The following is a 27,886-nucleotide window of genomic DNA, read 5'->3' on the forward strand; positions in this document are numbered from 1 at the left end:
CTTAATTTGATCATGGAAATAATTGACTCCTGGTTTTTGAAAAAAATTGTTTTAAATTATTGTGTGAAGCTCAGGCATCTCCTTGCAATCACAATACTGTAATATACATATCACCAGAGTCAATTGCATATTTTTCCCCACAATTGCAAATTAATGTACCTTATTACTAACTATTAATGCCTACATTCTTTTTTGCACAGGATTGTAATTAACATTTTTCATCAGGGTTTTTCCTTTACCTTACTTTAGACATACTATCAAAAGAAAATATTTAGTCCACCCCTAACGCGCAATGGAACACTTCTGAAGATGTGAATCTTCTGTTTACTCTTTAAGGATCATGGAATCAAGCTGTAAGGTTAACCGCCCTGTTATATGTTTGACGTATTGTTTCCATATAGAGTCCAGTGACTGACGCAAAGTAATATGTTTTATTGGCAACATGAACAAGTGTAGACCTATATAAAAAGTATCACTTTTAAAAATTGAGGCCGGGACGTTCTCTAGCTCTTTCTGGTTTCAGAATCAGGAATATAATGCTGTCTTTGCACTAGAACATCAGCAACATATGCTTTAAAAAAAAAGAAAAGAAAAAAAAAAGACTGCTACTTTTTTTCCTGGGTGAAGACCAGACAGGGTTAGAAGTGAAGTCCAGGGGAGGTAATAGTTGGATCTTGTAGAATCTGTCAGGGCATGGATAGAATCATGACCTAGGGCTGAATCTGGTAGAATGTGGGTAACTCCTGTGAGAGATCGTGGGTGTCTTGTGTCAGGAGCTTGGTTCAGGAGTGAGGACAACGACAAAACTCTCTATCAAGTTTGTTCTAGTTGGGGGCTCTTGGAACCCCAATACCATGCTGGTACCAGGCTGGTGTCTTAGGTGGCCATACCCAAAACTCGACTAGGAATGTAAATGCTGCACCTCACAGTCTCTGGGGCCAGTTGTTGGGAGAGGGTGCAGAGGAAAGTGCCATTCTGTTGACCAGGCAAAAGCAGAAACTCTATTTTCACCAGGCCTGGCCAATCCAAAGGCCTCAAACCGCCAACAAATTACAGTGACTGATATTGCACAGGCCATCTTGAGCCGTTCCACATGAAGCTACATCCTAACCTCAAGCTTTAAGATTCCAGTTTTTCAGGACTTAGAGTACCTAACACGCCAATGCTTGGATGAATGTAGTTTGACTGGTTGGGCCAGTGAAAGACTTGAAATTGTAATTATGGTTCTTAATATCATTTTCTTTCTTAATGCATTGCTTCAGTTTGGTCCCCCGTGCTGCATGTTGCTGGGGCCTCGGTGAGCATTTGACCCCATCTGTAGTACATACAGTCCAAGAGCTCAGGCTGAGATAATTAAAGGGTAGTCATGTGCCCTCCTTTATAGAGAGCAGTCCTCCAACTGAAGGTTGGTCGGTCGGAGGACTGCACTGTATTCAAAGAACAGTCTGGTCCAAGTCCAGTTAAAACCCTAAGAAGGAGCAGGTTTTGAAGACACTCACTAGCTGACTGATCAGGACACAACCTTCTCCACAGTAGAGACATGCATTTTAAGGTTAGGTTTTAGTAATTATTTCTAAAATTATTGCTGCAGATACTATCTCAGCAGAAGGTGCCATATGACGTAGGAATTGGGCCTTTAATATGATGCCTCCTGCCCCATGGAACTCCCCCTTCTTACAGACACCAGCTATTGCTGTTTTATTTTTGAAGGCTATCAAAGACATCCCTTTTCCAACAAATACTTTACATAGGTTTTTTTTTTTAAAAAAAAATCCCAGTCAGCATCTGCATTGGATTTGAAACTGTGTTTTTAATTATGATTTCCGGTGTTATCTTAAGAGCACACGTAAAATGGAACATAATGAATGCATAATTTCAAATACATTAATTGTGCAGACTAGGATTTTGATCAAAATAAACTTGCGTCCTTTCCTTGTGATTCTTGTCGGGTGTGCTTTGCTGCTTGCGTATGCCAGTCCTTTGTCGGGATCAGTGATGATATCCTTTGCCCTTCTCCCCACCCCCCATTCCTGTTTTTTCTAGACACACATCACAGCACATAGTTAAAAGCAGTATTTCAGGGATGGACCCAAATAAAATAAAATAAAATTGACTTGCGTCAGGCCCCCGATCAATCAAAAGCACACACATCCTTAGAAACAGACCTTTAAAATGGTTAGTGTGGCGGCCAAATCATTTAGAAATGACAGGAGATATCGATTAGGAGTCTCCAATGAACGAGGTTATGATTTTGGTTCATCATTTGTTATGGTTTGAGGGAGTTGTCCAGCATGATTTTTATTTTTTATTTTTCTATTTCAACAAGCTCTGACCATTCATCTTTAAAAGAGTAATCACAGGAGCTAAAAAAGATCCATGTTCTGCTAGTATAACACATAACATCTCCCCATCTGTGGCATCAGTTTAAGCAATGGAATTAACACATACTGTGCTCTGAGCTGGATGTTGCAACAGCTCCTACCCAGCCAGAGTTGCCAACTTTTACATTTCAGAAATGTTGGCCCTCTGGGTTCAGGCCAAGGAGCAGAGCCAAGGCAGAGGCTGGTAAGTTTGGGAAACACCTGGCATGACTTGGAATTTGCTGTTTTCTTAGAACCGGTACTGGTTACCAGATAACACCAGTCAGATCAGTACAGCCTTGTCTGGCTGGCAGTCAGAAAGCCTGGACAATGACTCTTTGCAGCTTCTTGTTGGAGAAAACCAAACAAGAACACAGGAAAGTTATTCCCAGGCTTACCTGGGGACATCTGGGCTTGAACCTGGGACCTTTCACTTGCAAATTATGTGCTCTACCAGTGAGCTACACACAGTCCTTTCCAAATAAAATTACCCCCCCCCAGTTCAGTTTTCAGTTGAGGCATGCAACCAGGATATCTTAAAAACAGGAGTGTCTTTTGGCCGCCTGGTATCACAGATGCTGGAGCACAGAGTTGCATGAAGGCCCAAGAAGAAATGGTTGCCGAGAATATGATGGTAAGTTTCCAGGGTTTATTGGTGGTTGCACCTCCTGCAGTAGGGAAAAGGGCAAGGGCAAGCCAGTTATACCCGATGCCCTTTAGGTGCTGGGTGCCCAAGGAGGTGGGGTGTGTACTCCCTGACCCCGGAGGGAGGGGAATCTTTCGTGGCAGGCTAAACTGGCTGGAGTAGGTTTTTGTTAATTTTCTGCATTTACCATGTTTATTCAGTATCTTGTAAAGAATGAGGCCATCTAGTTCAGGGCAGGAAGGGAGGAAGACCCAAATCACTTCGTATGTCTACAATAAAGCCCATCCTGAACTGCTCTGGCAACTTGGATCCCATGTGATGTTAGTATTCCATCCCCTCCGCTGACACCAGCCTTTATCGAACCCGGGTAACTATTGCATAACAATACGTAACACGCTGAGCTAACTGCTGCACGGTTTCAAATTGCATTTTCATTGCTTCTTTTATTTCTCACATTGCATTTTATTGTATCACAATGTGAATTTTATGGAATTCAGATCATAGTACAATAGAATGCAATATATAATAAGAAATAAAGCAATGAAAATTCGAAACCGTGCAGCAGCTAGGGCAATGCTTTACAATGGTTACAACGGGCAGACACCGTCTGCCACGACCCTCAGCAATTTTCAGGTGATCCATGGGGACGGGAGTGGGGTGGAATTTGGGCGTCGTGGATCTGGATGACGCAAGGTAGAATTTCTATCCTTCGCGGACTAAATATTTGACATTTATTTATTTATAAATGTATTTATATCCCGCTAATTATTAAAAAGAAAATATGAAAACAGCTCGCAACATATGAGCACAAAAACCATGCAATAAAAACCATATTGAAAAGTTAAAACCATAAATGGGATAATTAATGTGGAAGGTGGAAACTCCGGGTTTGGATCCAGGAGCCAAGATACTACTGCTTGTGGCAGAGAATGAATAGGAGGGAGTAGGGAGAGAGACTTCAGCACCCCTAAACATCTGCCTCTTCCCTCTCTCCTGTTAGCCATAAATCTGCTTTGTGGTTCGCTCAGTTTTCTTGGTGGGCAGTGTTGCAGTCGGGCATCCGGATCTCTGTGGTGATCTGGTGTTGGGGCGGGGAGTAGACGGCCCCCTCATGCCAATCCTGGCCATGTCACTGAAGCTGGGCGGGTCCAGCACCCAGTGTGGCCCCGCTGGCCAATCAGTGCTGGCAGGGGGCATGGCCACAGAAAATTTAACTGTGTCGTGGCCAGGGGGCTCTCCTCTCCAGCCAGATCTCCCAACCCACCCGCCCTCTTTTTATGCTTTGCTATGACACAACCTTGCTATGGCCACCAAATTGTTGGGGCCGGGTAGGAATTTCTTCCACTTGGCAAATTGGCACCAGCCATTTGGTTTTCACCTACCTTGTAGCAATTATCACAACTTTGTGAGGTTAGGCATTGGGTATGCCTTTGTGAAATATACTCAGAGTCGAGAGTGGATTTCATGCTCTTCATTCAGCTCATAGTGGTGAGGAGGAATGGAAGTTTCCCCAAAGTATCTGCTCTATATACATTATTTACACAATGGGCTGCACGTGATTGGCTAATTCCGGGATTCTCCTGTAGGCCAATCAGGTTGTGGATTCACTTCCACCTGGAGCTGGATTGGGTGGCTCCTGTGGACCAATCATACTGCTGCATTGTTCTAGGACCAATCAGACTGCTGCATTCTGAATCCTATTGTTCTAGGACCAATCAGACTGCTGCATTTTGGATCCTATTGTTCTAGGACCAATCAGACTGCTGCATTTTGGATTCTATTCAACTCAGTACATAACACTTTGTTTGGATGGAGGGGAGGTTGTAGCCTCTGTCTGCCCCTCCTCATTAAGGATATCTTGTTAAAGGGATCTGGGGGTGTGGATCCTGCCCGATGCCCTGACATGGGCTAGGGTCATGCCACGACCCCAACGGGGACCCCTCGGGGCGCTCTTATTTTATGTAAGTCATAGAGTTTCCCCTATTGGTGGTTTACCCTTAGATGGACTCCCTGCAGACGGGCGTGAATTGAGATATAGCCTGGCTTCACCCAATGCCTAAGCCACTGATGGCCAAACTTGGCCCTCCAGCTGTTTTGGGACTACAATTCCCACCATCCCTGACCACTGGTCCTGTTAGCTAGGGATGATGAGAGTTGTAGTCCTAAAACAGCTGGAGGGCCAAGTTTGGCCATCAGTGGAACCTAAGCCAAACCGTTCACATCTGTAACCAATGAAGTTGTGGCCTATTTGATCCCATAAACCTAAATACTTGTGTCTCTGTGTTTATTAATCACTAGGGAACAGCAGGTCATGGGGCCTTTGCACGCAATTGCCCCTCACCATCAGGCAAGCCAGCCCAACAGCTGAAAGCAGAAGCCCTTGACATAGCTGAATCTACAACCATTTTCTTTCCCTGGCTGCAGAGCTATAAAAGCAGAGGCCTATGTCACTTGCAGAGGGCCAACTGTAGACACAGTTCCCATTCAGATTGGCCATTACTTGTGTGATTTTAAGAAATGGTTACCTAAGTTTGTTTTCTTCTTCCCTCCCCTTTCTGCGTCTTTGATGTGTCTTTTAGGTTATAAGACTGCAGGCAGAGATGGTCTTGTTTTTAATCTGTCTGTGGCATTAAGGAAGTTTCAGGTACTTTAGAAATTAACAACATTGTCAGCAGCTGGGCTGAACTTCTACTTCCCAACAAGGTGGTTGTTTGCAGGGGCAGCTGATTGCAAGAGAATTATTGCACTGCTCCTAGGCACCCATCTGATCAGAAAATAAGTTCTCATTCCAGATGTCCCCAAGGGGATGAAGGTTGTTCCTCTGGATTTTAAATTCCAGGGGGACGACCCTGGAGCAAGCAGGAGGCTGCAACTACGTGATCAAGTGAGGCAAAATCAAGTTGCAAACATGATTCTGAAAAGCGACCCAAAAGAACATCAAATCATGGTGGTAGTGTAGAATCAGCCCACATTATTCAGATGGTGGCATCTCAGTGGTAGCCTTCAAGAGCAACATGGTGGGTGACCTTGGTGGAGACAAGTTCTCCACAGAGTAAATTGCTCCAGATTACTCACTCAGACCTTCTAAATCCACAATTCCCATCATTCGCCAAATGTTAATGTGCGCTATAAACATGAACTATAAACAACCGAGCCATTTCTAACAAGGTAGATTGAGGATAAAAGAAATCTGGGTCACAGGAGGCTTAGGTGCTGCTGCATCAATTAGGTGTGGTTAAATGTACTTTGGGCAGGTGAGCACAAAGTAGTCCTGGTGGCATGCCTACCTCCTCCTCGGTCTCACATCTCCTTCCTCCTGAGCAAAAGCAAATCAAGGCAGAAGAACGGGTGAGGCTGAATTCCTTGACTTTTCTTCAGGGCAGCAGTAGCAGGGTGAGTGGGCAGAAAGCCTTTATGGGATCCAGTATGGAGTTCCCAGTTTAAACAGCAGGATCACCTTTAACTTAGCCTACCTATGCCCCCAAAATAGCTATAAACCACAATAGCTATGTATAACCTCCAGCATCAGAGGCAGTCCATGCTGAAAATCGCAGGTGCAGAGATCACTGTTCCATTGAGGTACTACTTGCAAGTTGGCCACTATGAGAACCAGATGTCGCATTATGATGGACCCTTGGCCAGATCCACTAGGGGTTACTTCTCAAGTTCTTAAGAAAGATTCTTTGGCCAGCTCAGAGTATCAGGACCAGACTGATGAAGTCATTTTCATCAGCTCATGGTCCCTCAGCAAATTTGTAGCAGCAAACCTTGTCACTTGGCAAGTTCATGGTCTGTAATGATCAAACATCACTGGAGATACCACAGTAGTAGATCTACCTTTACATTAGGGGGCTCCCCAATGGGCCTGGTGCTGCAGCTTTCTAGTTTGCAAATCTGCTTGCCATGAGTCCTGCAATATGTGTTCCTGGTTTGTGTAGCTCATTTCCAGCTGGCCTCAGAGGGCAGGGACTGACTCCAGCTACAAAGTCTGCTTTTGCTGCTCAGAATATCTAAAGACCATCAGGGTGGGGCATTGTTTAGGGTTTGTTGCTGGGGCAAGATTTAGGCTCCATCTGCATTGTACATTTAAAGTGGTATCCTGTTGATAACTGAGTTGGATTCAATCAAGTGCATATTTGAAAGTAAAACAACAACAACAACAACAACAACAACACCCTGTTAATATCCAAGTAGGAATAAAGGATTTATTTTCAATACAAAAATCGGATTTTGTTTTGTGCAACATAAAACAACATTCGTGCAAGTTTTCCAAGCAGAAAACGAAACTATGAAGGTGCTTCCAACACAATTTGAGGTCACTAGTTGATAAGGCAATTTTTGATACATACAAAATACAGATGAGTGCAGAAAACAATGGCTTTTTGATCCAAGTCAAGATTATTTCTGACAGATGTACACCACCACTTTGTGTCTGACAGGGATAATTTTATTGGAATGGTTTCACAAGACTCTTTTGAGCATTGCGAAATAGAAACAGCAGTGTTATCCCAGAGATAACTTTTCCTTCACAGAGGATCACCCTTCCACGTTTGTTATGCCACAGCTGCTGACTTCCCTGAGCGAAGCAAGTTCTTTTATCTCTTAAGTATAAAATGATGGGTAAAGCAGTCACTCTCTAGTCACCAGCAAATAAGGTGGGCAGTTGCAAAAGTAGACAGGGCTTCTGCTGCTTCAATAGTTGTGCAGAAGACAGAATTTCAGCTGATGCACCTTGTAATGCAACTTACCTCTGCTGAATCCCCTTTTTCACAACTATTAAAAGGTGCAGAAGCCCTGTTCTCTGTTTCACATCTGACTATCTTATCTACAAAGGCATGGCAGTCCTGCTTGCAGAATGTTTATTAAAGAGGAACAAAGCCGAGTTTTCCGATTCCACAAAAGTGGATTAGAATGAGCTTGTTCTACAAGTTACAACACAAACATTTGCATAGTCACTATAAAAGCAATTGCATCATAAACAAAACATTGAAGGGAGAACAGGTTTATAAATGTGCAATTAATATAAAACTCGGATTATGACCGATATTGGCTCAAAAAGGTGGCATAACACTCATACAGATGAATGCTACAAGCTTGTTTCGTGAGACCTCAAAACCACTGGGGATTTTCCATCTCTTAATAATGGTTTTCGGAGCATGCCCTGACTTAATTGCAGGGCACAATTAATTGAAGGTTCTTAAACAGTTCACTGTGGGGGTTTTTGGCAACGGAGCAAAGAGTTTGAAAAATTGCTAATACATTTTGAGTCACATTCTAAATATATCTAGATGGTGATAGGAATCTTACATTTTCTTAGATACATCAAAAGGATTGCTTTAATACCCAGCTTGCTAATTCAGACAGGAAAATATTTTCATGTTACAAAATTGGAATTTGATTTTACTTTAATCTCCAAGTTTATTTTATTATTACCAAAATTGGGGTGGGGGTAGAATCCAATTACATTAATATGATACAGTGGTACCTCAGGTTAAGAACTTACCGTATTTTTCACTCTATAAGACGCACCAGGCCACAAGACACACCTAGTTTTTGGAGGAGGAAAACAAGAAAAAAAATATTCTGAATCCCAGAAGCTAGAACAGCAAGAGGGATCACTGCGCAGCAAAAGCAGCAATCCCTCTTGCTGTTCTGGCTTCTGGGATAGCTGCACAGCCTGCATTCGCTCCATAAGACGCACACACATTTCCCCTTTCTTTTTAGGAGGGAAAAAGTGAGTCTTATAGAGCAAAAAATACAGTAATTCGTTCCAGAGGTCTGTTCTTAACCTAAAACTGTTCTTAACCTGAGGTACCACTTTAGCTAATGGGGCCTCCCACTGCTGCTGCTGCTGCTGCTGCTGCACGATTCCTGTTCTCATCCTGAAGCAAAGTTCTTAACCCAAGGTAATATTTCTGGGTTAGCAGAGTCTGTAACCCGAGGTACCACTGCACAAGAGAATTAGAAAGTGCAATGCAAACAATAATAATCAAACCTGTAAATTAAAACAACCAATCTCAACTCGCTTTGGCTCAGTTCCTTCCAGAGTCTGTATGTAAGCTTGAGAAACTGTGGGCACAGTACATCAAGTTATGTGAACTGATTTCAAGTGTGCCTGCATATAGATCTTAAGAGTGCAGTCCTATACATGTCTACTTAGAAGTGTTGTTTTTTTAAATATATTCCCTTTTGCCAGGGATCCCTGGGAATTCTAGTACATTTTAAGTGAGGCTATTGTTTGCTTTCAGAATCCTTGGCTCCTCTGCAAACTACAGTTCCCAAAATTTCTGGGAGAAAGCACAATAAACGGGTATAAGACTGATGCAGTTTGTAACGCAGATATATAACCTTACATTTCTGCATTTGTTAATCACTTTCCCCTAGCTTTTAAAAAAAGTGCAATATGCATTTTAGATCAAAGCTTCCCAAACCAACATGTTTCATGGGCTTAGGATCCCTGTGCCAGTTTACACCAGCAGCAGAATCGTATGGTAACACTTTACCTGGACTGTGCCACTTAAAACTGCAAGCCAAAGATCACATCGATCAGAATGCTTCCCTATGAAAAAGCCCCACTTCCAAAACCACGCACACAGAAAGTTAGTATGCCCAAGAAAAGCTTGAACTGCTAGCTTTCTATGGCCAGTGATATTCAGAGCCTGAAGTGGCAAGTTCCAGGAAGTAACAACTATATCCCCATGATTCTTTTGATGAACTTGGCCCTACAGTTTCGGCTTGTGTTTGAGATGTGAAACTTTGTACTTAATTGCCCACAGAATCCACTGGTAACCTATCATATCTTATGCATTTTCAGCACAGTCTTAGGCATATTTACTCAGAAGTATATCCCCCGTCCCATTGTAATCATTCCCAAATACGTATGCATGGGACTGCAGCTTTTCGTCTGCTTGCCCCTTCGCCAAGTCTTTTCCCACTCCAATTTTACTCTTTTCAGACCAACAGCATCTAATGTATTAGGATAAGTATGAATGCAAATTCAGTGTTTATTAAGGAAAAAATAAAACTAAAACTAAGTTTATAGTGCTGGGTGGAGGAAAGGGGTGTGTGTGTGTGTGTGTACATTTTGGGGAACTCTAAGCAGAGAACTCTAAGCAGTGGAATTTGCTGCCAAGGAGTGTGGTGGAGTCTCCTTCTTTGGAGGTCTTTAAGCAGAGGCTTGACAACCATATGTCAGGAGTGCTCTGATGGTGTTTCCTGCTTGGCAGGGGGTTGGACTCGATGGCCCTTGTGGTCTCTTCCAACTCTATGATTCTATGAGATGAGCCAATCACGGCATTCAACCAGCCTCAGTGGCATTTCATAGCTAAAGAGAAAGGCTTATTTGGGAAAAATTGGAAAGGCGGTTAACACACGCAGTCTCTCCTTCCCAAGTATTAAAACATAAATTACCGCCAACAATTCACAACCCATTACCACCATAAGTTCTGCAGCTTTTAAGGTAAAGGTAAAGGGAGCCCTGATAATTAAGTCCAGTCGCGAATGACTCTGGGGTTGCGGCACTCATCTCGCTTTATTGGCCGAGGGAGCCGGCGTTTGTCCGCAGACAGTTTTTCCAGGTCATGTGGCCAGCATGACTAAGACGCTTCTGACAAAGCCACAGCAGTGCATGGAAATGCTTTTACCTATGTGCAAATCACACTTCTCATTTTCGCATAGTGCAAACTCCCCAAATGTTAGGGAACAACTTCTGAAAATGGAAATGTGAGCAAGACCACCCAAGACTAATTTGCTTCTTGACAGCAAATGAATGAACGTTCGCTCACCTTACCCTACAGAGAATTGGGACATTGGCCCATCTAGCACAATAGTGCATGCACTGACTGGCAGTGACTCTTCAAGGTTTTAGATAAGGGATGTTCCCAGACATACCTGGAGATGTCAGGGATCGAACTTGGACCCTTTGGCATGCAATGTGTGTGCTACGGCCCTTCCTCAATCCTGCCTTCCTCCCACATGTCAGTGGCATAACTTAAGGCTTGTGTGGCATCTTCAAGATGTGCACTCCATTCAAGGTGAGAAATGGCCAAGCCTATTAGGCCCTGCATAAACTGTAGAATCAGCCCCCACTGCACTGGACAAAGCTGGAGAAGACTGGCAGTGATGGACAAGGCATTTTTCAGGGATGCTTCTACACCATTACTGAGCTTCTCAGTGAAGAAAATAAAAATAATCCTGGAACACAGTTTGGAATCTGCCCAGTTGAGGGAAAATATGGATAGAAAATGGAATTCAAGTTAGGAATGAAAATGGGGACGACGACAACCAAACCCTCAGAAACCCTGGTTGAAGCCACAGCCCAAACTAATTCCACGGTACAAAGCGTTTTTAGCAGTCAAGGTGCCTCAAAAATATTCTGTGCAAGTACATTTCCTTTGGCTACTGAGACCTCTCCTCACTCTTGCTCTTGCTACAGAGGAATGTGGGTAACTTTCCACTGAGTTCTGCAGTTGGAGAGGCAGCAATCTTAAGTCACTCCTTCACTTTAAGTAATGACCGGTTCTTGTTTTCCTTCTGTAATGAAATTCAAAGTGATGATAAAGCTGGAGGGAGACTGTAGAAGCACCGGTCTCACTCTCGCTGTTCTTGTGAAAAGATGAGTCTCCCTTCTAAGTTGTATCCTTCATGAAAGGCCATCTCAAGTTCAAAGTCCTGGAAGCATGAAAGCCCCCCCTGAAACGTTTTACTAAGTTTGACTCTGCAGGTGTTTTTTTTCTCTTCTTCTTCCTGAGCAGGAACTTCACAAGTTCACCTGACTGTAAAGAGCCAGGAGCCACTGATGGATGTGCAAAACTCATAATTAAAAATTGAGCTAGCTTGGCTATTTTATTTGAACTCCAGATCTACTTTAAGCAGAATTTGGGGGTAACAGTTCTCAGAAGGGTCCAAGAGCTTTATGCACCTATATTCACCAGCATCTGCTATGCCATCTGGATTGCAATCCGTACACCCAGATCCTGCCTCACATTTGCTCTCCCCTCATAATCAGGCACCGTAAAATACTACTGCGGGTTATCAGCAAGACGGCACTTCCCCACAAACTATGTGCACAGGAACTTGCAACAGCTGGTAAGATGGACACGACAGGCTTCTGTCTCCTTGTGCAAGGAGAAGTAGTGGCAGCTGTACGCGAACACAAATGAGTTCATAAACCTCTTCCCCTGACCCCTATCCCACCCCGCAATAGCGAATATTAGCAGAGGTCAATTCAGCCAAGAAAAAATGGCCTTAATCCTGCTTTTACAAGAACAGAGGAGTCCAATGACACGACCCTAGAAAAGTTTGACCTGGGATAAAATCCAGCGTCACACATTTGGCTTAAAGTGCACTTGCTTCCCATACTCAAAAAGCAGAACCACTCTGTAGCAGTGTGGAAATGTACTTAGTTGAGATGATGTCTGTACTCTTTAAGGGTCCCTGGAATGCTGGCTAGCTATCTGTTGACAGTCTGCTCAGTTGCTGTGTCAGATTTAGCCAGCTCCCTGAGTTTAAATAATGTCCGCCCCCCCCCTTCATATTAGATTTAAAATTTCCATAGTGCTGGCTCTTCAGAGAATAGGGAAGCTTTTGTGGAATGTTGCCCGGGAACATGCTGAGAGATAGGAACTATTGATTGGGTTGTAACTGAACTCCCAATGAAAACCCCTTTGATGCAGGTAAAACTCTGGTGCTGTCCTTAGAATAATTTCTGCAGGGAGGAGATACACATCCCAAGGGTGCCTCGGGTCTGTTGCACTGAAGTGCAGAGGCAGCACACTTGAGAGGGATGCGATGAACTCATGGGACGCTGCCACAAGATCGCAAGAACTGGGTGCCGTTGTGCTCAGCTCCTGCTTGCAGACTTCCAAAGGGAATCTGTGAGAACAGTTCTATTCTCCCACTGTGAGAACAGGATGCTGGCCTGAACCAGCAGAACTCTTCTTATGTTCTTACAAACGCCAGCTGATAAAGCTGCCGCAAGATCCCTCCAGCACCTTGAGAAATTAACGATGCATTGCAAAGCACCAGTAGCGTGCAGGGTCAGCGAAGCACCATCTCAGACATGGTAGACCTCTTCTTCCAAGGCATGGTTCACTTCCCCGCGTAGGTGGCTGAAGGTGTTGTTCCGCAGGATTTGCCAACCGCGGTGGAAGCTACTCTGGGTTGTGCTCCGCGAGACGGTTGGAGACGGTTCCTTCCGGAAAGGATCGTCCAGCTCTAGCTTCCCGGATAACTTGTCCAGATCCTCTTTGTCTTGGCCCTTAAAGGCCTCTGCATAGCGAAGCATCTTCTGCTTGCTGGCATCCAAACGCTCTTCCACCCTGCACAGATTAGAAACAACGAGGTTAAGGACTTTTCTCCAACTTCTACTACCAATAAGGCAACTTTGGTGTTATCAGCAGCAAGCTCTAACCAACAGAGCTGAAAGTCACTTAATGGTCCAACTTAGCTGCTTCCTATGTTGCCATTAAATAGAAGACAGATGATAGATATAGATAGATAGATGATAGATAGAAAGATAGAAGGATAGATGGATAGATGGACAGACAGACAGATGATAAATAGATAGATGGATGATAGATCAGGCTTCCTCAACCTCAGCCCTCCAGATGTTTTGAGACTACAATTCCCATCATCCCTGACCGCTGGTCCTGCTAGCTAGGGATCATGGGAGTTGTAGGCCAAAAACAAGGTTGAGGAAGCCTGTGATAGATGATAGATAGATGATAGATAGATAGATAGATAGATAGATAGATAGATAGATAGATGATAGATAGATAGATAGATGATAGATAGACATAGATAGATAGATAGATAGATAGATAGATAGATAGATAGATAGATATAGATAGATATAGATAGATGATAGATAGATAGATGATTGATAGATGATAGATAGATAGATAGATAGATAGATAGATAGATAGATAGATGATAGATGATAGATAGATGACAGACAGACAGACAGACAGACATAGCTGCAATTGCTGTGCCATCAAACTCATTCATTCCTGCATGCAAATACAGCACTAGACAAAAGGGACTCACCTGAGAAACCACCTGTCCCCTAGTCCATACTCTCGCCCACAGATGCCAGAGCGAGGCCAGAGGCATCGTGGCAGTTTCCGCTCAAGCATGACTGTAGTGGCAACAACCTGAAGAAGAACAGAAGGTCAGAGGGCAATCCTTCGACTTGACAGGTTCGTATTCAGAAAGCAATCTGTTTCAGATTATCTGAATTTTAAACTTTACTGGATGCAATTCAGATTAATAATGGAGAACAACTGTTTTTTAAAAAAGAATATTAATGAAGTGATATTTGAGGTAATATGAAGCTATAAGGTAACATCTAGATCGTAGCTAGAGAAGCAGCAGCAGACACTATCAATAGTTACCATTTTTACACACTCAATCTACAGGAAGCCAGTTTCATGACTATGGCCAGGTGTGTCAGCCAAGGGGCTGTGAGGCACTTTGCCTCCCCCCTGAAATTCTTAAGGAGGGGGCCGGGCCCCCTCAATATTGAGGTGGCATGGTGTGCCACATCAGTGTGTCACAAGATGTGGTGCATGACATCAGGCTGTCTACAGGACCAGAATTCCCAGGGTCCCTTGCCTGGGAGCCATGGAGCTCAAACCAGACTGAAACCAGTGTAAATTTGCACATGTGCTAAGCAAGCAGAGGTGGCCTTTGTGGCACTTCTCATTCTTGTGCCACTAGAATCTCTGCCATGCTCACATTATGTTCTCACCTGTGCTCTCCAAAGCTCATCCCGTTCGCTGGCCACCCGCCAGTGGGTGTCGCCCATCATGGCAATAAGCAAGTTCAGCATGAGCAGAGTGGCAATGATCGCAAAAGCAAAGTACACCACGCTGAACATGAAAGGTAGGTCCACTTCGTAGTTGGCAGGTCCGTCAATGATGGTCAGGAACAGTTCGAAGGTGCTGAAGAGAGACATGGGGTAGTTGTAGAAATGGCCCACACCATTAGGGTCCTCTGTCTGGAAGATGATGTAAAAGGCTGGTGGCGGAAGGAAGAAAGGAAGGAAGGACACAAAGAGGGCTGGTCAACTACAGAAGATGTCAAGGGAAAGGGCACAGGGTCCATTCTATTAATAATAACAATATTAGTAACAATAGCAGCAGCAGCAGCAGTAATAATAATAATAATAATAATAATAATAATAATAATAATAATAAACAACTGCCCTATACCCATAGATCTCAGAGCAGTTCACAACATAAAATCACAATACAAAAAACAGAAAATACATAATAAAGACAAAGACAAAGACAACCCAGTAATCCCCTGTGGTGTTTGCGTCCTAGGTGGGTCATAAGGAAAGGGTTAAATGAGTGTGATGTGATTGGCCAGAGAGAAACTGATAGGAGGAGTTAGAGTTAGAGTCGGAGGTGTGTGGAAGTCAGTTGAGAGTTGGGAGTTGGAGAAGAAAGAGGGAGGATAAGTCTGTGGGTTGGTCGAGTTGTGTTGTGAGGGAGTGAGAGGAACTGTTAGGTGGAGTCAGATAGATAGTTGGGATAATCAGTTGAAGTTGTTAGGTCAGTATAGAAACTAAGATTAAGAAACTAACAAGAAAAATTAACTGAAATCTTAAACCTGTTCGTGCTTATAAAAATAAACTTGATTATTTGTTAATGTTAACAACTGTCTGGACTCCGTGTGTACCCGTGAGAAACGGGTTGGTGGCAGCGAAGAGGCAATCACAGTGGTGGCACAGGGATCAATAGACCGTCAAACGTCTGGAGACCCTGTGTGATCGCCACATCCCCCCTTCCACAACACGCTTTAAAAGGGCATCGGATGTACACCAGCCAAAGGCCTGGTTAATGAGGAATGTTTTTTGGCCTGGTGCCAGGTGAACCTCGCTGGGGAGAATATTGGACAAATGGGGAGCCACCGCAGAAAAGGCCCTTTCTTCTGTTACCACCCTCCTGGCTTCTCATGGAGGAGGCACACGAATAAGGGCCTCAGAGGATGATCTCAGGGTCTGGGTAGGTCCATACGGAGAGAGGTGGTCCTTGATGTATTGTGCTACTGAGCCGTTTAAGGCTTTATGGGTCAAAACCAGCACTTTCCAAAATTGTGTACTTTCCAGTTTACGGGCTGCATCTACTGTCAGTGAACCTACACTATTGAAGGCACATTAACACCATGTCTTTTGCTTCTCTTTCCTAGCTTCCTTGCCTTTTGACTCCATGCCAATAGTACACCATTCCCTGCTCTCTCAGGGTGAGGCTCCAACTCCAGCTCCCCCCACCCCCACCCTTTGGTCTTTGCTCAGTTCCATACTCCTTCCACTCAGTTCTCTACATCCACCACTACATCCTTCCTGCAGATCTCTTCTTCTTAATCTAGCACTGCCTCTGTCCCTCTTGCTTCAGGAACCCTATTTTTGGATGATCAGTTCCTCTGAGCTCCATTCTTGCCTAGTAAAAACTGATATGAATCCCCACGGCCACTCAATGCACCCATCCGTTTCTGTCTCACCTGATGCAAAGCCAAGTATCACAACCGCCATCAGGCCACAGAAGCGTATAAGATCTCCAAAGATCATCTGAAGGAAGGAGAGAAATGAGATGTTGTGAAATCCAAGCTGTCCACAGCACAGTTATTTCCCACCCAATAAATATCTAGTTTGGACAATTAAAGGTAGACTAGGTAGGCTCACAGGCTGTAAAGGTAAAGGTAAAGGGACCCCTGACCATTAGGTCCAGTCATGACCGACTCTGGGGTTGCAACGCTCATCTCGCTTTATTGGCCGAGGGAGCCGGCGTACAACTTCCAGGTCATGTGGCCAGCATGACTAAGCCACTTCTGGTGAACTACAGCAGCGCACGGAAACACTGTTTACCTTCCCGCCAGAGCGGTACCTATTTATCTACTTGCACTTTGACATGCTTTTGAACTGCCAGGTTGGCAGGAGCAGGGACCGAGCAACGGGAGCTCACTCCGTCGCAGAGATTCGAACTGCCGACCTTCTGATCGGCAAGCCCTAGGCTCAGTGGTTTAACCCACAGCGCCACCCGCGTCCCTTCGCAGGCTGTAGCTATCCTCAAATTGCCAGCTCCAAACTGCTGGAACAGATAGGCCATTAGTCTGATTCAGCATGGCAACTCTTAGGAGGCTTTGGGGAAACTACTGTTGGCATTTAAGGCATTTTGCTCCTGCTTTTGGAGTCTATTCCTGCAATGGCCAGCCATTTTAGCCCTTTCTACGCAACAGATTCTTCTGGAAGGAAGTTTAGATAGGAGGCAAATGGGAGACAGAATCTTGAATTGATGTATCTGAATTTGCAACAAAGTCGGTGGCATTCCTCACCTTCTGTATCATAATGGTGAAGGGGCCAAGCATCTGAAACCCTCGAGCGAAATACATGATGTTGCACCAGCCCAGAACCAAGGCACAGGACATGGGTACCACCTCTCCATCGGTGCTTGTGAGTCGCATTACCATGGTCACCAGGATTAAACATGCATACATGATGCTGCGAAGGAAATGGTACGGTCAGGAATGTGGACACCTACAGGCGGTTATCCCGCTGTCAGGGATTGGCTGGATGAGAAAGCTTGGAGCTGTCCACCCAAGAGCTCCCCAAGGAGGGCACAGAAGAAGACAACTTAGATCCCAGATCCTGGTGGTGGATCACTGAAGAGCAATCTGCAGAAGGGACAAGGTGGGAGGTGCTAGAAGCAGGGGATTGAGCGATCAAGAGGGGCAAGAGAAGGAGAGCCTTCCAGGAAAGGCTTAGAAGCTGAGAGTCACAATGTGAGCGCAGACTCAGGCACAGAGGAATCCTGTCCCACTCCTGCTGGCTAGTCTCCCCCTCTGACATCTTGATCAAGGAGAATGATGCACATGGCTGAGCAATGGGCCAGACAGGCCCAGAGGAGGAGTTCGCCCCCTTGACGCAGCCTTCGTCTGCTTGGGAGGGATCTAGCGTGAAAAGATAGAGGGGAAAGAATGGAGGTAGATTTTACTCTAGGGAAAACCCAGCAAACAACCTAGAGGCTATCGCTGCGTCCTCTTGAGAGACTAGCTTCTCTCGAAATTCCTCAGAACTACCAGCTGAGGAATAAAACTAATTCACTCACATTTTGACTTCAGGCAGAAAAAGTTAGTTGTGACTCTCTGAGAGAGATTTCCAAAGAAAGAGATCTGGGATAGAAGAAGCCCATAAAAGAGGTGGGATGATGGGGAATAAGAGACAGAGAGCAGGTTAGTAAAGGAGAGTTTTTAATGAGTTTTGGAGATGTAGAGACTCACATGATGATGTGGAAAGGTCCTCCCAGGATGGTTCGTCCAAAATACTTAGTGGCTCCAACTCTCAGAATATCTGGAATCTGAAACAATTGCACCAGTTAGAAAGGAACAGCTGTTTTTCACCCAGAGCTGGAGCTACTTCTGCCCTCATAGCTATATGGTCTAGCCCAGCAGCCTACCCTCATTATGATTACTTTTTTTTATTATGCTGCCTATTATTATGCTTTATATTATGTACCGTATTTTTCGCCCTATAGGATGCACTTTTCCCCCTCCAAAAATGAAGGGGAAATGTGTGTGCATCCTATGGGGCGAATGCAGGCTTTCGCTGAAGCCTGGAGAGTGAGAGGAGTCGTGTGCACCGACCCCTCTCGCTCTCCAGGCTTCAGGAAGCTCTGCGCAACCCCTGGGAGACCGGCGCGACTTCGCCTGCATTCCGCGAAGAGCGCGTCCGGGCTTCGCGGAGCTCCCCACAAGCCAGGCTCCCTAGGCTTGCGGATAGCAGGCTGTTCTGGGGGCTGGGGTCGGGGGAAGCTCGGGCTCCCCTGGGGGAGGGAAAAATATTTTATTCCCCCCCCCCAAAAAAATACTAGGTGCGTCCTATGGGGCGGTGCGCCCTATGGGGCGGAAAATACGGTAATTATTATTATGCTCCATAAAATGTGTTCTTAATGTTGTACAATGTCCTGGGATCTTTTGGTAAATGGTGGTATATAACAACAACAACAACACCTTGGGCTTTTCCGTCTCCTAGGTACCAGTTTAAGGGTCTAAGGGGTGTTAGGGAGGAGATTAAGATCTGTTGTGGAAGTGATATGCTCCCCAAAATAAGTAATTTTAAAATATAAGCTTCCCCGAGTCTATTGAATAAAGTCAAGCATAGATCATGTGGATTAGTAGTGGCAAAACTCTAGAGATTTGGGGTGTATTGGCCAAACACTTCCAAACAGGCAGCATAAATACTACAAACTATATTTGACTCAATGCATAAAATCAACAAGTTGGATTGCCTTCTTTCACTCTGCAAGATAGGTAGCTGCTGATTATAGTAATCAAGTCATGTATAGTTTGCACTGTTGTTTGCTAGCAGTTGGAAGTGCTCGACCAAACTACAGTGCCCATGGTTTCCTGGAGGAAGTGTTGACAACTGAACTGGTTTCAAAATTTTGTAGTCTAGATATGCTCTATTAAAGCACAACAGTTCAGTGCCGACCCAAATGGAAGGAAGATGGAGCTCCTGGACTGGTTTTGGTTTCATTTGAACAACAGCTGTTGCTGGTTTTCCTCACCTCTAGGAGCAAAATTGCCATGGCTCCTATCACAGTGATCAGCTCCCCCACCAGCCTGAGATGATCTTCATATGTCTGATAAGACTCCTAAAAACAGAGACGAAAGGACAACTGATTAGTGAACAAATAAGGAGATGAGAAAGCCCTGAAAAAGCGACACATTGAACATATTCTTCTGTTTTCTTTCTGTTCTTGTTTCAGCTTTGAAAGTTCATAAATGTTGTTTACTATGCACTTTGCAGGCACAATTAATAACTTAAAAAAGACCACAGCCAATAAACTTTTACATGGATAAATACATAGCTGGAATGCACCCGGGTTTCCTGGATTATTATTTGCCCTCTCCAAACTCTCCCAATGTCGATAGATGCAATAAACTCACTGAGATTGAAGAGTGGATTGCTGCCATTTCAGGCCGCAGATGGGGAGATGCAATTTTTCAAAATGTGGAACTTCAGGGAGAAAGGTTCCAGCCTAGCTCTGTCTCTGCTATGGTAGTTATTTTAAGTATTAAACGGTAAAGGATCCCTGACAGTTAAGTCCACTTGCGATTGACTCTGGGGTTGCGGCGCTCAACGTTTGTCCGCAGACAGTTTTTCTGGGTTATGTGGCCAGCATGACTAAGCAAAACCAGAACAGCGCACGGAAATGCCATTTACCTTCCTGCTGGAGTGGTACCTATTTATCTACTTGCACTTTGACATGCTTTCGAACTGCTAGGTTGGCAGGAGCTGGGACAGAGCAACGGGAGCTCACCCCATCGCGGGGATTTGACCCGCCAACCTTCTGATCGGCAAGCCTTAGGGCTCAATGGTTTAGACCACAGCACCACCCGCGTCCCTTTATTTTAAGTATGGATGTATTCAAAAGTGAGATACAGCTTCCCCCACCTGCAATCTTAAGTAGTATAAAGCCCTTTTAATTCTTTTAGGGTTTTACTATTTGTTCCTGCCTCGTTTTGCAGCATGCATGGATTCACTGAGAAACGTGGACCAATAGAACAGGCCTGTTTATTTATATAAGAGGCTATTAACAAAAATAACTGAATTTTAACAGGGGGAAACACACACATACACACCTGCAGTGTTTTCTGCACGGCAATGGTCATGTCCCGCTCATCTGTTTGATTTTCTGACCGTGATTTCAGAGGTCTGTAAATGCAGGACATGGTGAAGCAGATAATGTACAGGACATAAAATAATGCCAGGAAGCAGAAGTATGGGCGCCCGTAAGTGTTCCACTTCAGACTCACAAGCTCCTTAATTGGCGTGATGTCTAGGATGCGACGAGCCTGTTGGGAAGAAGCAGAGATTGACTTTAGCTCCAAAAGACATTTCTTACTGGGACACAGTTTGAAGGGAGGATGGAAGAAACACATTTCAACAAAAAATGTATCTCGACAAAGCGCTCTCTCTCTCTCTCTCCTCTTTCCATCCCAAGTGAGGGCGAATTCTTAGAGGAGAATGAGTGCAGATCTCTGCAAACATTAGGCAGGGCTGCTTTCCAAAGCATGAACAAAAGGGTTAGACTGCTTATCTGTCGTGAACAGGGATGGAGGAGAAATAGGATTCAGTTCACATTTAAAGCTGAATCTCTCAAATCCGTACTTTCTGAAACAATGTACAAACCAAAACACAGCCGTCTTTGAAATTTCACGCTGATCTGAATTTTGCGATGGAGTTCTCCAACCAACAGTTGTTTACAAAAATGCATGCATCAGGGGGACATTTAAAAAATTAAGACGCTAGTGAAAGTTAACATACAAAAAATGCATTCACTCAGGGGAAATAGCTTGCAAAAAGGTGTACACAAGTCAAAACTGCATATAGAAATGCGTTTATTAGGAGAAATTCACCCAAAAATGCTGATGATTTTCAAACTGCTACAAAACAGAAGAAAACTGAATATTAGCTTGGGCAAATGAGAAACTAGGAAAATTTAAATGGACAGTTCTTTCCATCCCTAGTCTTGAGTGGTTGTGTGTATATGTCCTGGTGCAACAGAGCAGATTAGATGGCTGTAGGTAGAGGTGGGGGGCGCAGATATGAAGAGCTCTGCCTTTTTCTTCTTAAAGGGGAAGCTCTCTGCCACAACACCTAGACGGCGTTATTCTTTGCCCTTCGCAACACTCAAATCCTGCCTCTTCTTTGAAGGATTTAGCTTTATATCTTAAGTCACCATCGCCTGCTGAGAGAAACCCTAAGTAGACATATTACGACATTTCCACATCCGTGCCCCTTGCTCCCTTTACTGCCTCCCTTGACTTTGGTATATTTCACCACTTTACTGTCTTAGGTTTTACATGGTAAGTTCTTTAAAGCAGGAAGATCCCATTTATTTATGTTACACTGTTGCTGCAGACATAGCAGAGAAAATGATGATTATAATGAGGTGGTAAGGTAAAGGGACCCCTGACCATTAAGTCCAGTCGTGGCCGACTCTGGGGTTACAGCGCTCATCTCACTTTACTGGCCGAGGGAGTACAGCTTCCGGGTCATGTGGCCAGCATGACTAAGCCGCTTCTGGTGAAGCAGAGCAGTGCACGGAAACGCCATTTACCTTCCCACCAGAGCGGTACCTATTTATCTACTTGCACTGTGATGTGCTTTCGAACTGCTAGGTTGGCAGGAGCAGGGAACGAGCAACGGGAGCTCACTCCGTCACAGGGATTCGAACCGCCGACCTTCTGATCGGCAAGACCTAGGCTCTGTGGTTTCTGTCCTAGGCTCAAGCGATTCTGCTTCTGTAGCCCACAAACCGCTCTGAGGAGGGAAATCTGTAGGCAACTGTGACTCAAGGAATCTGCGGTGGGGAGAAGCCATGCCTTACAGGGCCTCTTCCCAAATGCCTGTAGAGCTGCTAGGGGAAAGGGAAAACTGCAAGAGAGTCTCGCACTTCTATTCACTTTCCCTGAAGGAGCAGAGGAGGTGAAATAGGGCCCTGCCCTCACTTTCTCTGTCGGTCAGGAAAACTTGGGGGCAGGGGGAGGCACACTCCACTGGCCAGATAGTGACAGGATTTGTCCTTTGGGAATCTCTACAGACATCATATAATAATAAGACAGGCTGTTTACAGTGGTACCTCAGGTTAAGTATTTAATTTGTTCTGGAGGTCCGTACTTAACCTGAAACTGTTCTTAACCTGAAGCACCACTTTAGCTAATGGGGCCTTCTGCTGCCACTGCGCTGCCACTGCACGATTTCTGTTCTCATCCTGAAGCAAAGTTCTTAACCTGAAGCACTATTTCTGGGTTAGCAGAGTCTGTAACCTGAAGCGTATGTAACCTGAAGCGTATGTAACCCGAGGTACCACTGTATTGGGTTTGCAGACCTTACAAAGGAAATGCTTTTGCCCAGTATAGCAATTAATCCCCACGATGGGTGTGATTATATGGCATACCTTCCAACATTTCTCTGATGAGAATAGGGACGTCCTATTCCATCATCATCATCATCAAAAACCCGTCCATCTGACTGGGTTGCCCCAACTACTCTGGGTGGCTTCCAACAGATATAAAACCATAATAAAACATTTTTTAAAAAACTGGGCTGTCTTCAAATGGCTCAAGGGGTTGGAAAACTCCATACCCTCCAACATTTCCCCAATGAAAATAGAGACATCCTGAGGAAAAGCGGGACATTCCAGGATCAATCAGAAACTGGGACTGCTTCTGTAAATCCAGGACTGTCCCTGGAAAATAGGGACACTTGGAGGGTCTGGTGTTGGGGAGGGGGGCAAGGTTAAACTCAGGGTGCAGCTTAGGGGTGGTCCTATCAGGCAAGAGATCTGGATGAGAACAGACCTTTATTTTCTACTGCAGAAGAAGAGTTTGGATTTGATATCCCGCTTTCTCCTTTCCCTTCCTCCCCCCCACAAACACTCTGTGAGGTGAGTGAGGCTGAGAGACTTCAGAGAAGTGTGACTGGCCCAAGGTCACCCAGCAGCTGCATGTGGAGGAGCGGAGACGCGAACCCAGTTCCCCAGATTACAAGTCTACAGCTCTTAACCACTACACCACACTGGCTTAGTCCTGATACATATACTGGAGGAAGCGTCTACAAAAGGGTAACAACAGTTTCCTGGTGGGCCAAGAAAGTGAATAAGAGTGGCAAGGAAGGAAAAAAAAGGTGGGGGAGAGATAAAGGGTCATATGTCAGGGGCTAGGGAGCCTGTGGTCCTCTGGATGTTGCTAGCCACCAAATCCCATCATCCCTAAGCATTAGAATTGCTGGCTGGGGCCGAAGGGAGCTGGAACGCAACAACATCTGGAAGGCCACAGGTTCCTCATCCAGGGAAAAGAGGCCTTCAGTGGCAAACATGTTGCTGTGAACAGAAGGCGCATAAAGTTAGCAATAAAAGGGAGGATGGAACACAGAGGTGGGGAAGTTTGCTCACCAGGCTGCGAAGGCAATCTTTTTTTATTGGAGTTTTAACAGCCAGCATAAATGCAACTTTGCTTATCTGAAACCGCCACCCAAGATTTACAGTAATATAGGTGCCAAAAAGGTAGAACAGGGGAGGGAAAGTGGAAAATGTTTACAGAACAATGTGGAAAATGGGATTATAGCTTCTTGTGACTTCTGCTAGCAACTGATGTCATTAATATAGGCCCAAAGAGTTGTACGACACATACTTCAATGGGGATGCCAGATAATATTTTCGTTATGTGCTGGTTGCTTGCAAGAGATCTGCTACCTTGCCATGAGAAATTAATTTAATAAAAGAGAGGCAACCTAGGACAGGGGCAGGCAGATGGGAGAGAGGGACAGTGGAAGCAGGCACTTACACATGGCAGTTTACTGCTAAGTGTTGCTAATCCAAGCACGTTTTGTGCAAAACCATCAGTCCAACTGGCTATATCCTATGCACAAGATCAGTATCCCTTCGTTGTTGGATACTGTGCATGTTTTGTGCAGCTTTCACAGGACGTCATCCTTATCAAAATGCCATGCCATATCATTTCCACCGTTTAATCTGGATTTATACTGTTTCCAGGGATTAAACAGGGAAACAAAGTCCAAAATCATGTGGCAGGGACTCCAGTTTACTGTTAAAACATGAAATTGTGCGGATGTGTATACAGTACAGTGTTGCCTCGCAAGACGAAATTAATCCGTTCCGTGAGGCTCTTCGTATAGCGGTTTTTTCGTCTTGCGAAGCAAGCCCATTGACCGCTTAGCGGATTAGCGCTATTAGCGGTTTAGCGGCTTTTAGCGATCAGCTGTTAAGTGGCTTATCAGTGGATCAGCTGATAAGCGGCTTAGGAAAAGGGGGGGGAAAGGGGGAAAAACCCCGCAGGAACTCGCAAGACATTTTCGTCTTGCGAAGCAAGCCCATAGGGAAATTCGTTTTGCGAAGCGCCTCCAAAACGGAAAACCCTTTCGTCTAGCGGGTTTTCCGTCTTGCGAGGCATTCATCTTGCGGGGCACCACTGTACAGGCCGACGATTACCCATGGGTGGTATCTAGGATTTGTAATTCATGCTCAGAGGCAAATCCTATAAATGAAGTAGGAAGCAGCAGAGGGTGCATGGGGGCGTGAATTACTCTCTAGGGCTAGTTATAGCACTAAATGCATAGGAGATCTGAAACAAACCTATAACGAAAAAGAAAGGGAAAGAAGGACGACATTGCGCAAGCCAGAGCGGCTGCTGCACTGTTGGGTGTAGTCAAAGACCAAGGCTGCATATGTGAATGTGCTTCCAACCACGTTCCATAGTGCCATTTCATGTTTATGATAGTGCAAAGAGGTCAAAAAAAGAAACTAAGGTACAGTGACGTCAAATGTCCCAAATCATACAGGCGAGCTGGTTGATAACAGTTGCTGCCACAAAGCCATTTAACAGGCCTATTGTGCGTGGAGTATTTCCCATGTAATAAACAAGCCATAGAATTTAATGGGAAGACTGCCAAGTCGCATATGGAACTTTCACAGCAGGGTTTGCAAAGTCTTAACAGGCAAACCATTTCTTTTTTGGGAGCAACAGAGATGCATTGCCAGAGTTCAAACCTGGGAAATTTGGACTACAAAGCATGCACTGTATCACTGAGCTGTAGTCTTAAGCAGTTGCAGTTTGCAAAGGTCATAACATATGCGTGTGTGTGTGTACACACACACACTTTTTTCAAATGGGGTTTTCAGTAAATCAATGGCCAAGGCTTCAGAATAATTGGCTATTCTCAATGGCTTTGCAGCTTGAGAGCCCTTGTTATTACTGTGTTTTCAGGCTCAGAGGCCAAATCTAATTGCACTGCCTCTAACCAAACCTGCGCTTCCGCTTCTGAATTTTACTCACGGGAAGATTCTGGATCATATGAAAAGTGACAGTCTAGCCCTAGCAGCCAACCTAGCCCTGTTGCAGCTTCCCAACAGCATACAGTGGTACCTCGGGTTAAGAACTTAATTTGTTCTGGAGGTCCGTTCTTAATCTGAAACTAATATTTCTGGGTTAGCGGAGTCTGTAACCTGAAGCATCTGTAACCCGAGGTACCACTGTATACTGAATGATGGACGTCCTGGGGAAAAAGGAAGGTTGCAGTATCTAGTGGGGTTCTTAGGAGGCCAGAGGGGTAGAAGTGGGAGGAGGAAAACAAACAGGAAAAGAAAGGATTAATGAAGCTAAGTTGCCCAAGTTTCATGAGGCTAAATGTGTGTGCATTAAGGCTGCATTAGCCTATCAAATCCACTGCAATTAGTAATGCGAGCATTTGAGGCAGTTTCTTGGATCTTTAAGAATATTCCACAATGCAACTTACAGATTGCAAAGCCCCAGAATATACAACTGCCATTCCCTTCCTAATGAAGGCTGGAAGACAATAGGGGACACAGGGCCAGCTTGCTACAGGGTGAAGGCTACTGTGCAGAGGCTACTCCTGCTGGATACTCCTGTAGTCCTTAGGGGTACTTGAGACCTTTCGAAACAGACTTTTTTTCTTTTGACTTGAAGAAAGCACTGAACTTTGCTATGATATCTCTAGAATTCTGTTCTGAGAGGAAAAGCAACGTAAAGCAAGGATGTATGCCTATCTGTTTGAAAAAGAGCTCTGCATGCAGTGCCAAATTGACAAATTTAACGATGGAAATTAAGAGATCAAGAAGAGGCAGACTTTAAGGAGGAGTGGAAAACTTTTGAGGAATATTTAAAGAATTGTTGTGAACATGTAAAAATGCAGGTAGGATTTGAATGAAGAGCCGCAGTTGAATACTTGTTGGAGAATGGTGTGGAAAAGATAAGGTACAGAATATTGATAATATGCAGCAATTTTAGAAATTATTGGGGAGACCATGGAGGGGGTAGAGGGAAGTCGAATGTGAAACAATCGTGTATCTGGAAAGTACAGTGGTACCTTGGTTCCTGAGCAGCTTGGCTGCCGAACGCTGCAAACCCAGAAGTGTTCCTATTTGCAAATGTTTTTTGGAAGATGAATGTCCAATGCGACTTCCGATTGAGTGCAGGAAGCTCCTGCAGCCAATCGGTAGCTGTGCCTTGGTTTTCAAACAGTTTCGGGAGTCAAACGGACTCCCAGAACGGATTAAGTTCGAGAACCAAGGTACCACTGTATGTATTAATTTGTAAACTTTTGAAATTCAGAAATATATATATATATTAAAGAGCTCTGCATGCCGGTAACGCATAATTCTGTCCTTTCCCAAGTTGGTATTTCTGGACGTTAAAAAAACATCTCCATTAATACAAACTGCTCAAACCTTGTAATGCTTTGGTAGCCAATTGTGCATATTACAGCCTAATTAATTTCACTGAGAAAACAGAAAAGCGCACAGTCCATTTAGCCTGGAAAGCTACGCTGTCACCTGAAGCTTCAGCAAGGTTCCAATGGACAGTTTGTGTATTTGCAGTGCAAGACTGCATTCCTTCACTCTGTCCCACAAAGTTGAAGCCTGTGATGCAAATCCTGTTCTGGAATCCCACCACTTTTTCTCCTTCTTCCTTTCATCAGCTGGCCAAGGAAGTCCTAAACATTGTGGATTGTACGAACAGCTGGGATAAGGACCACTCAGATTGCTCCTTCCATATTACCAGTACAAGTCCTCTTTTCCACAAAGACAAAAAAAAAAGTATCTGAGCTCCACAGTACCTCTCTTCTCTTGGTTGAGACAATAAGCTCTAGAAAAGGCTGGTCTTCGTTCCAGGAGTCTATTTCCGTGAGGTCGTAGAAAATGTTGTTAATGGGCCCAAAGGACCACATCACGTGCTTTCGCTTCTGCATAAGGTGCTGGAACATCTGAAGAAAGACAGCAAGGGTTACAGAAAATCCAATACTTGGTGCTGGACTGTTTGGGTTGGAGGGCAG

General features: G+C 44.6%; 2 protein-coding genes across 2 annotated transcripts in view; one reads left to right on the forward strand and one right to left on the reverse strand.

Annotated features, from left to right (window-relative positions):
• Positions 1–12,970: 12,970 nt before the first annotated feature.
• The window catches only part of LOC307206285 (transient receptor potential cation channel subfamily V member 6-like), a 35,621-nt gene continuing 20,705 nt past the window's right edge, over positions 12,971–27,886 (reverse strand). The window contains exons 7-15 of the mRNA XM_079959365.1: positions 27,671–27,817; positions 20,653–20,865; positions 19,575–19,661; positions 18,289–18,365; positions 17,344–17,509; positions 16,513–16,579; positions 14,756–15,024; positions 14,053–14,159; positions 12,971–13,325 (exon numbers count right to left, since the gene is read on the reverse strand). Of these exons, the coding sequence (XP_079815491.1) occupies positions 13,061–13,325; positions 14,053–14,159; positions 14,756–15,024; positions 16,513–16,579; positions 17,344–17,509; positions 18,289–18,365; positions 19,575–19,661; positions 20,653–20,865; positions 27,671–27,817 (1,398 nt within the window). The 3' untranslated portion in view covers positions 12,971–13,060. The remainder of the gene's footprint in view (positions 13,326–14,052; positions 14,160–14,755; positions 15,025–16,512; positions 16,580–17,343; positions 17,510–18,288; positions 18,366–19,574; positions 19,662–20,652; positions 20,866–27,670; positions 27,818–27,886) is intronic.
• The window catches only part of LOC307206522 (uncharacterized protein), a 156,439-nt gene continuing 147,634 nt past the window's right edge, over positions 19,082–27,886 (forward strand). Inside the window, exon 1 of the mRNA XM_079959874.1 lies at positions 19,082–19,086. The gene's annotated coding sequence lies outside the window, so the exon portion shown is untranslated. The remainder of the gene's footprint in view (positions 19,087–27,886) is intronic.

This window comes from Podarcis cretensis, assembly GCF_951804945.1.
Source record: "Podarcis cretensis genome assembly, chromosome: 17".
In the NCBI taxonomy this organism is placed as follows: Eukaryota; Metazoa; Chordata; class Lepidosauria; order Squamata; family Lacertidae; genus Podarcis; species Podarcis cretensis.